The sequence below is a fragment of the Abramis brama genome (assembly GCF_963993115.1).
Source record: "Abramis brama genome assembly, chromosome: 12".
NCBI lineage: Eukaryota > Metazoa > Chordata > Actinopteri > Cypriniformes > Leuciscidae > Abramis > Abramis brama.
Genome location: NC_139974.1, coordinates 31,654,109 through 31,663,800, shown reverse-complemented (window position 1 = coordinate 31,663,800; position 9,692 = coordinate 31,654,109). Strand labels below are relative to the sequence as shown.

Sequence of the window (9,692 nt, the reverse complement as noted above, 5' to 3'; positions counted from 1 at the left end):
ATTATTTTTCTTAAATTAGTTAGTCTATTTACTGAAACATGTTCCATTGCAAAACTGATTTTTATTTTATTTTATTTTTCTCATGGAACACAAAAGCAGATTTTACAAAGTGAATAACCATTATTTTTTTAATTTTTGGAAGCACAGTTCAGACATTGTGCAAAACAAAATATCTAATTTTGTGTTGCACAAAAATAAACAAACGCATACAGTTTCAAACAGAAAAAAATTAGTGAACTATATGTCTCTGTCAAGTATTACCATATTTGTTCATTTATTTTCGGACTGTAAGATAAAAGATTCCTTGCATTTACAGTCATTTCTCAAGACTGTTAAAGCATTAGGTCAGCTGTGCACTCAAATCTTTCAGCCCAGTTTCTTGCAGGTATGGGTTCTTTGGCCACAGACGTCCCTCCTTCATTGACCACTGCAGCTCTTTGTGTTCTGAGCTGGATTTGGAGTCCAACAGGCTAGTTGCGTAGCAACAAGCTTTCCAGAAGCCCCTGGTGATATCAGCCCTGACTCAACTGACACATAGCAACCCTGATTCCCACCAGGCAACTGAAGTGAACCCAAAACCCCTTTCAGCAGCTATGTCGACAGATTGATTTGCAAATCAAAGCATTTTACAACATATCAGCAACTGTTGTGAAGGCACAAATTGACCAATTAAAACACAGAGGTCATGGTAGGCCTCTGGAAGATTAACATTGAAAAACTAGGGAATGTTACAAACATGCTAGAAATGCTAACTGGCAGGTCTCTATTGGTTTTATGACCTTCGCTGTCTGTGGAAGAGGCTCTGTTGATGTGTCAATAACAGAGGAAGCTGTTTTATGGCAGTGTGAGGGACTGTATCCGAGGCCGATTTGATTGTCCGTTCCAATGTAAGGAAAGTGAGCGGAAGGGTGCGATCGCTCTCCTGCGGTGCAGCTTTCCAGATGTTACTCAAAGGATATGATTTCATTCCTGTAGTGTTATCTGCACAAGCAAAACAGTCTGCAGGTCAACACACGAAGACAGGACCCCTGTGAATCCGACACACAATACTGAGACATCCCGCAAGCGGTGCACACACCCATAATGCAATACACAGACGCTCACAAGATCTGATCCATGCAGTCAGTAATGACTATAGCTTACTGTATGTAACCTACCTTGCTACATGGAGATTGACCAAATTAATCAATGTTTTTAAAGTTGTTGTTTTTTATAACTTTACCTGTATATTATTGTAATGCATCCACAATTAAACAAAATAGTCTATTAAAATCGCCATGAAATGGCCATTGCTATAGTCTTTTCTTCCCCATTGTGACATAAATGGCTTCTCAAGCCAGAGAAATTGTAGGGCAGGGATTGTTTTTGTCCAGCGGAAATTTGTTGGATCATTGGATTGTTGTGGTTTGCGATTGTTGTGACGTCTGAGTGACAGGTTGTTCCACCCTCGCGCCAATAAACACGTCATCATCAGAAAGAGATGTGGCTGCAATATTCCATAAACAAAAATAAGAATTGTCCATTTTGATTTCATGGTGACTTTAAGGTGCGGTCGCATTTACCGTTGCTCGGCAACATTTTGCGGGTGAAATCCAGTGATTCTAATAATCCACCATTTCGGGAGTTTTGCATGAGTGAGAAAAAGTTTCCCACGCTGATTCCGTTCATGTTCAAGTTGGTCAAGCGAATTCGCCGCCCTGAAAATTAGAAAGCTTCTTGAAAGGGACTTCTGACTTGTTCTTCAGTCATTGCTACGTTACTGACAAAAGACATGTAGCCTATGATGTAGCCTACAAAACAATCGGATGAACATTGTAAAAACATTATAGAAGGCTAATTTTAACACTGAAGTTTTCCGACGTAATTTTAACTACAATCAATAACTGACGCAAAATGGCAGCAGTTGCGTTTGTTCGAGAAACAAGGTTGGTGCAAGCAAGCCGCTTGAAGGCAAGCCTGTAGCCTAAGATTAGCAAAAAAAAAAAAAAAAAACGTAATGTAAGGTAGGAGGCCTTTTTTTTTTTGGATGTCAATGGAGGAGAGGCTTACTACACTGAATAAACTGCTTTTGTGGGAAAACAGCTTATCCTTTAATGAATCGACAGCATTGGCTAATCTTCAACACGTTTGCCATTACGTGTAGGCCTACTTAGAATAGGGTTAGGGTTAGAATTAGGTTTGTTGTAGGGTTATTTGCATGTAATTATGCATAATTAAAAGTCATTACTTTAGTAACACATGTGACGTGTAACAAGGACACTAAAATAAAATGTTACCCATGATTGTCTTTCCATTAAAAAAAAATCAATATTGCATATTGTCTTCTTAAATGTCTAATATTATAACTTTAACATACAACTGGGACAACAGCACTTTCCCTTAATTCTGTAACAACAAACATGAAACCTATTGCTTGTAATCTAACTTCTCTGAGCTTTGGCTCAGTTATGACAACAAACATCTTTTTATGAAGTAAATCATTCCATATGCTCAGCTCTTCTGATCTCAGCATGCCGATGAGAGGTGCATCAGGCCAAACCCAAATCAAATGAGAAAGGAATCACTATGTTAGAATTAGAGCATAATAATGTGTCTGAAAATATGTGATCTTCAAACATTCAAAACACATTTCCAGTACCTTCCACCTTTTAAACTTTGTACAGGTTGGGTAATAGGAAAATGCATTGTTTTTATTGAATAGGCTGTACAGAGAGAGCTGGCTCATAACCTACCTGTTTCAGCTGTTTTTGCTGTCAATTACAATCAGTGTATCTCTACACTTTCCTGTCCTGGGAAAGTAGCCACTGGTGGAACATTCTCTGCTCTTTGTGTAGGTCAAAAGGAACGACTCTGGGGACTCGTTGTGTTCCAGTTTCGTTACGCATGCTAAAACTATGTTCAAAAAGGGAAATGTTCGACTAAAAGGAGGAAAGAAATACATATCCTCTGTACCCTTGGACACAGTCCACTGTTACAGTAACTCTCTTGTTGTCTTCATCCAACTGAGGTGAAGGGGCAAAAAAGACATGGGAACGCAAGAACCACCTGGATCTACATATAGTTTAATGAAGATAAATCACATCAGTCCATCAGGACGGTAACTTTCATTTTTAGTGAAGAATATCTCAGACAGAAGCTATAAAAATAGTAAATGACTTTATCACAAAGATTTGATATGTGGAAATAATGTACATTATGAACACTCATAGATGACAGCAAGGAGCATTTTTAATAGAGCATAAGATTATAATAGTTCAATAGGTGAAATTTCAAATCACTAGCCCTTTTTATTCAGAAGTACAGTACAGTTAAATATCACTTATTAATATCCAGATATTTCCATAAATAAACATGATCTGAACATCATGTCCTGAAGCAAGACTCAACTGTGTAAAGCTAAAAGAGTGTTAAATTGTAAATCTTATGATGTTTTAAAATGGCATTACTCAATTTAATTTGAAATGCTGTGAGAAAATACATTCTTTGTTGCTCCTTAAAGGGATAGTTCCCAAAAATGAAAATTTTGTCATCACTTACTCACCCTCAAGTTGTTCCAATCCTGTTCTGTTGAACACAAAAGAAGAAAATTGGTAACCACCTTTCTTTTGTAAAGAAAGAAACTTATAGAGGTTTGGAACAACTTGAGGGTGAGTAAATGATGACAACATTTTCATTTTTGGGTGAACAATCCTTTTAAGGAGGGTTTTATCAATTTTAGATCTTGAATAATTGAATAATTAATAATGAACTATTAAACACTTTAACACATTTTCTGAGATGTTAACCTATATATGTAAGGGTTTCAAAAGATGAAGACTAGAACAATAGGGCAGTAAAAAGTGGTTAATTTTGGGATTTTTTTGGATATATGGATGTGAAACAGATATGTAGTATTTGACAGTTAAAAAAAACCTCATTATGTAATTAGTGAGATAATCCTTATAATTATAGTAGATCATCCTTACAATATAATTGCATAATCCTTGATTCTCATGAGGAAACACCTGTCACACCTTTTATTATGCGAAATCTTTCAAAGTATGCACAAACGAGAAGTTTATTCCTTACTGTGAGTCAACGCTAAATCTCTGGCCTAGATTTTTCGAAAACGTCGACACATGCATTTTGACTAAGCCTATGTTAAAACAGCAGGGATCAACAAACCACAACTCAGCTGAAGGCAAATAAAAACAACTTTATTCAAAGCACCATAAAGACTGATAATAAATGCATTTTAAAAGGGTCAGCACGCATTTGCTTTGGTGTCAAAAATAATTTTTCAGTAGAGAAATAACGTTTCACTTTGGCTTTTTGCTCATTGAACTGAGCCTGGCATCTTCAAATCCAGATTGGATAACTTCATGCCTCCTTCACATATGTCCTTACAGCCACCACATCACCCATAGTGCATTTCTGCAAAAAGAAGATATGATTATAAATACCTCAAAAGATTGAGAAAGTAAATGGGAAAATGTACTCAAAGTCTATCTGCAACTGTTCTGTACAATAGTTGTTAAGCATTACTACATTAGGCTATTCTAGACTATTTCCATTTATATTGCACAACTCTATCATCTTTAAAAATGGAACATCTGAGAATGGAATAATTAGGTAACATTTTAAAGTAACTTAGCTGTTAAAATAACTAATAGCTGTCCATGGTTACTGGATAAGGATTTTAATCATTTTATAAAGATTGCACTCACAAAGAGCAAACTATAGCAGAATAAAATATTTTAGAATATTATAAATTATAAAATCGTATATATTCAATACAGCAGCTTCCATGACCATTTTTAAATTTCCTGATAGTTCCAGTTTTCTATGGGAACTCTGAATATTTATACATGGAAATATAATAAGTTGCATAAAAAAAAAAAAAAAAAAGTGAAATCCATAATTTCTTCACATTTATTTTCAAATTGCAAATAACATTTTTTAAGTTTACATATAAATACATATATAAAAAGTTTAACATTTTTAAATGTGAGTTAGCAATTATATTATAAGCACTATATAATGTAATACCATTTGTTAATGTTATGACCTTTTCTATGACGTGTTTATAATAAATAAAAGAGCATTCTTACAGCTATTAATTTCCCATCCGTCACCTCCCTCTCTATCGTCGACTCCTTGCCATCCCAGGTCTGTTTCTGCACAAGTTTGCCGTTCTCAAGAGTCACGACAGTCTGCAGATGGAGAGAGAGAGAGGAGCCCGTTAACTTTCACAACTTTTTATCTTTTGTCGAATCAACTTAGATCATTAATGTGGTTCAGATAACACAATATTTTGAGTTTCTATATATTAAACCAATCTCCTTTGTTGTATTAACTAAAAATTATAATTTCAATGAATTCAAATTTTTAAGGCAACCAGTTAAACCAACAATATTTTTTTACAGTGTAGATAGCTTCAAACCACTGAAAATATTCCGACTATTCCATTACAAACCGTAGTCTTTCTATCATCTGCGGTGGTCTCCTCGAATGACTCGTTCAGTTTAAATTTGACCTCAGTAGTTTTGAAGGTGCTCTGCGACTTCATGCAAATGAGCCCTTGATCATCCACACACACGACCAGGTTGGGTTTGGTCCGGTTCCCCACCTGACGAGTAGCGAAACCGACACCTGAAAAGGGAAACGTACCTCTCATTCACGAGACACCTTTACCATCAACAGAAAATTAATAATGCACGTTAAATGCACTGACAATTTTGCTCGAACTTTTCTTTTTGCATTTAACAAAATGGAGAGCTTTGCAAAATAACATGCATTTGATTTCTTAATAAATTATTAAATGATGAAGAATAATACCTATAGCCTTCATGTACTCGTCAAAGTTGTCGCTGGTGGTCATCTTCCATGTTCCCACGAATTTGTCAACCATTTTTCTGGATGATGATGTTCCCTGTCACTCAAAACAACAGCTCAAAGCTCAGATTGGGTCTGATGTGATCGAATGACTGCAGGGTTTTTGAACAGCTCCTCCAGCACGTGCATAATCACACTAGCCAATCAGATCCTCCGGCGTCAGTGAGCGGAGTTCCTCAACCTCCCACCCGCAAACGCAACTCAGAACTGGGGAAGGGTTCGCATTTTTTTGGGACCACAAAAACGGTCTAATAACAGTCACTGGGTCAGAGGATAATAATCACAAAGATCATTCACATAAAAAGGCTGAATAGTTTTACAATTGCGTGTTTTACCAACTATTAGACGAAATCTTTCCTGACTGAAAAGATGACCTTCCCTCACAGTGCCTGACAAGGTCTTATTTGTTAACATTATAGGCCTACATTAGTTTACATGAACAAATGAAACAATGAAAAACACTTATATCATTTATTAACTTTTGTGTTAACCTCAATATTTACTGATAGCCTACATATTAAGTTCATGATAACAGCCTAGTTAATGCACCCCGATCTAACGAACTAACTAAAATGAACCAAGGTTAATACATGTTGTAAAAATGTATTGCTAATTGTTAGTTAAGAATTGTGCATTAACTAATTAGACCTTATTGTATGAAAAATGTTACCATTGTACTCTAACAACTATGTACATAATAACATGCTTATTACAATAAATATAGACAACTCATACATTTTTTCTAAGCATTCAAGAATAATTATTTCACAGACAAAAGCAAATTATGTCCCTGACATTATTTTCACATAAATAATCATTCAGATATAGAACGAGAAAACCAGACTCTACCAAATGAATGGTTATGAGTCCTGCTACTATTCATATTTGGCTATGTTCAGAAGAGAATACTGACATACTATTTACTGTGCAGAATACACTTTATACTGCATACCTTTCTCTAATAGGAATGGTATGTAATATACAAACCTATAAATCTCCTTTTGTGATTTTAAAGGTTTTAGAATACGATACCACACCAGAAATTCTTCAACACTAAATGTTGTCCATTATTTGATGTGATGTGGTGTAAAAATAACACACACACATTTGTTTGGTCAAATCAGATTCACATTTCCACAAAATGTTTGTCAGAGTGGAACATTAGATGAGTAGAGACTTGTGTGCTAGCTTATAGAGGCCTGTTGATATACAAAGGATAACGTGACTTCAACTCACAAAGACATGACAAATACCAATTTTATTACACATCTACGCACATATAAATACATAATCAACAATACACTACTTCTTGTCTCCTGCTTTAGCCTGAGGATCTTTAGCGCTGCAGCGGGTCTGTAAGGCTGAGAGCATTTCTTCAGTGGTGAGTTTGGATCCCTTCATCACCAGCCTCTCTCCATCCACTGCAAAAGACCACAACTATGTTAACTGAATGCATATTTACAATATCGGAGTAACTCAGATGCACACTGAGGTCACTCACAGAATGTGATGTCAACCGTAGGCTCTGATCGGTCATGCTTTACTTCTGTGATAACTTCACAGTTCATATTTGTGGCTCTGACTTTTTCGGACCCGACCATGATGAGAAACTCTCTGCGGGAAGGAAAGGGACATAAGATATGCATGAGATGTGATGGAATGAAGTGTTTTTTGGGACTTGACAGTTATGCAGTGCGACTGACTTTGTCTTTGAATTTATGAAGGTAATTTAAAAGCAATAATTAAAAACAATTTTAATTTCTGCAACAAACGCTTGAGGACTGTGGGATAATAAACCTAGAGTGGCTCTTGAAGTAAACAGCTCAAACTAAATATGTCATCTATACAGAGTGGGCAGTTTGTCATCAAGCTTTTCCCAGATTTTGAGAATAATTTCATAGCAGCTGATTCTATCAACATAAGGAAATTTGTCTGTAGAATCAACTGCCATGAAAAAGAGTAACAGAAATTTGGTACGAGCCTGGAAAGTAATGTACAAAGCATACAGAAACTGTACGTACTGTGCCAGTATCCATAGTAGGGGAAATAGTAGGAAAATACTAGTTCGTTCGAACATAGCAGTAGCTCTAATAGTTCAAGTTCAAAACAGTTTGACAGCCTGCTGTAATTACTGCGTTTAGGCTGAGGGGGGCGCCAGAGATCTCACTGAGATAATATAACACAACTCAAGCATCATGATCTACATTCGGTATCATAAGCATGTTCATGTAACGACGTTTAACTATAAATTCGCGTATTATCGCACATAATCGGCATGCTCTAGTGCACTTTGGTCCTCTAAAGTGAAATGTCGGGTGGAGAGCAGTTCAACAGTGGCGACTGCTGCTTTAAGAGCGCTAAAATCAAACGTCTATTAACTGAGAAACACATGGTGACATCTAAATAAATATAATTGGCATCATATATTCCGTCCCTATGACCGCTATTACGGGACGACAAAAAAAAAAAAAAAAACAGCAGAGCTCATAAAGTCATTCTCATTCACAAGATTTTACTGTAATAGACAGACCTGTTCTTTAACCTTTAACCACGCTCATTTAAGGTAAATCGATGCATGTACAGTATACTTACCTTGTGGAGCGAACATTAGTTTCAAAGGGGCAAAACTGTACAATAACTTTCTTAACCGCCTTTAACACTACAGCTCCCCTGGACGCCGCCATCTTTCTCTACATGACCTTTCACCCGCTGATGATGACGTAAGCACCCGGGCTCGCCAACACAAAATATGAAAGCATATTAATTTAACATATGTTTGTGATGCCCTTCATTTTTAAGTTTCTTTATATATATTTTTATAATATTTAAATTATTGTTGCGTTTCAAGTTGTTTCAAAATGTGAAAATGTGTAAAAGACATGTGTCAAGAACTTATTAGAATCAAGAACTTAGAAGATATTGAATTCTGTAATTTAGAAAATTCAATAAATACAAATAAATAAATAAATAAAATAAAATAAAAATATGAAAGCATCACAAATTCTAAGTGAATTGCAACCTAGTCTTAAATATATCATCTGTTTTACTTCATTAAAAATAGAAAAATAGAAATTGGGGTATTAATGTGTTTTTGTTATTAGGAACTTTTTTATTCATCAGACTAAAAGGAGTAACTCAAAACCCAATTTTGCTTATTTTCAAACAGCCTTTAAAGGTTTATTTAGAATCTATAAAGCTTTTAAAAAGAACTGTGTCTCTGTTGAATTAATTTAATATATTTATTTTCTATTTTATTTTATTTTACTTCGCTGTTTCAAATTGTACTAGAAAAATGTAAAAATTGTGAAATGTCTCGAGAACTCGTTAATTTTTTTAATTTGTAAAGTTCAATTAAAAATACATTAAAATAATATATATTAAAAATAAACAAATAAAATGTGTCGTCCATTTATTATTTAATTCATTTAAATTATTATATTAGAATAATGTTTATAAAAAATATTTTATTGATAAAATATAATTTTGCCGTCAATATAACAGCTTATATCTGTACTTTTCTTCTAAGCAGCGGTGTCCGATTTAAATAATTTATCTAAAACTTAATTGAGAGTCAATACTCTACTGAAATAAAACAGTTGCAAATAAATACCGCCTGCAACCTCGTTTGTATAAGTAAAAAATATAAAATGTTTACAGCATGTTATTGACAAAACAGGAAGCACATCCAGTAGATGGCGCAAGTGGACAGTGTATTATTCTTTAGGACCCCACGGTTTACCTTCCACATCATCTTATGTTCAGTTCATTGAGTTCATTTTTTAATAGTTTAATTTTGCCGTATCATCCTTCACACGCCC

At 35.0% G+C, this 9,692-nt stretch overlaps 2 protein-coding genes across 2 annotated transcripts; both read right to left on the bottom strand.

Moving 5' to 3' along the window:
• Positions 1–4,175: 4,175 nt before the first annotated feature.
• Positions 4,176–6,158, bottom strand: fabp4a (fatty acid binding protein 4a). The gene is made up of 4 exons (XM_084131275.1): positions 5,818–6,158; positions 5,456–5,631; positions 5,091–5,192; positions 4,176–4,413 (listed from the first exon to the last, which is right to left on the bottom strand). The coding sequence occupies exons 1-4, from the start codon at positions 5,888–5,890 to the stop codon at positions 4,360–4,362; spliced, it is 405 nt and encodes a 134-aa protein (XP_083987401.1). The 5' UTR covers positions 5,891–6,158; the 3' UTR covers positions 4,176–4,359.
• Positions 6,159–7,113: 955 nt separating this feature from the next.
• mrpl53 (mitochondrial ribosomal protein L53) lies at positions 7,114–8,585 on the bottom strand. Its single transcript, XM_084131276.1, has 3 exons — positions 8,467–8,585; positions 7,376–7,488; positions 7,114–7,295 (listed from the first exon to the last, which is right to left on the bottom strand). The coding sequence occupies exons 1-3, from the start codon at positions 8,556–8,558 to the stop codon at positions 7,177–7,179; spliced, it is 324 nt and encodes a 107-aa protein (XP_083987402.1). The 5' UTR covers positions 8,559–8,585; the 3' UTR covers positions 7,114–7,176.
• Between the last annotated feature and the right edge of the window lie 1,107 nt (positions 8,586–9,692).

Coding starts and splice junctions, on each gene's coding strand:
- fabp4a (XM_084131275.1), bottom strand. CDS start 5,890: ATGGTTGACAAATTCGTGGGAACATGGAAGATGACCACCAGCGACAAC. Junction 5,632..5,817: donor CGAGTACATGAAGGCTATAG/GTATTATTCTTC, acceptor TTCCCTTTTCAG/GTGTCGGTTTCGCTACTCGT. Junction 4,414..5,090: donor CGGATGGGAAATTAATAGCT/GTAAGAATGCTC, acceptor TTCTTTTTGCAG/AAATGCACTATGGGTGATGT.
- mrpl53 (XM_084131276.1), bottom strand. CDS start 8,558: ATGGCGGCGTCCAGGGGAGCTGTAGTGTTAAAGGCGGTTAAGAAAGTT. Junction 7,489..8,466: donor ACTAATGTTCGCTCCACAAG/GTAAGTATACTG, acceptor TCCTTCCCGCAG/AGAGTTTCTCATCATGGTCG. Junction 7,296..7,375: donor TACGGTTGACATCACATTCT/GTGAGTGACCTC, acceptor GGTCTTTTGCAG/TGGATGGAGAGAGGCTGGTG.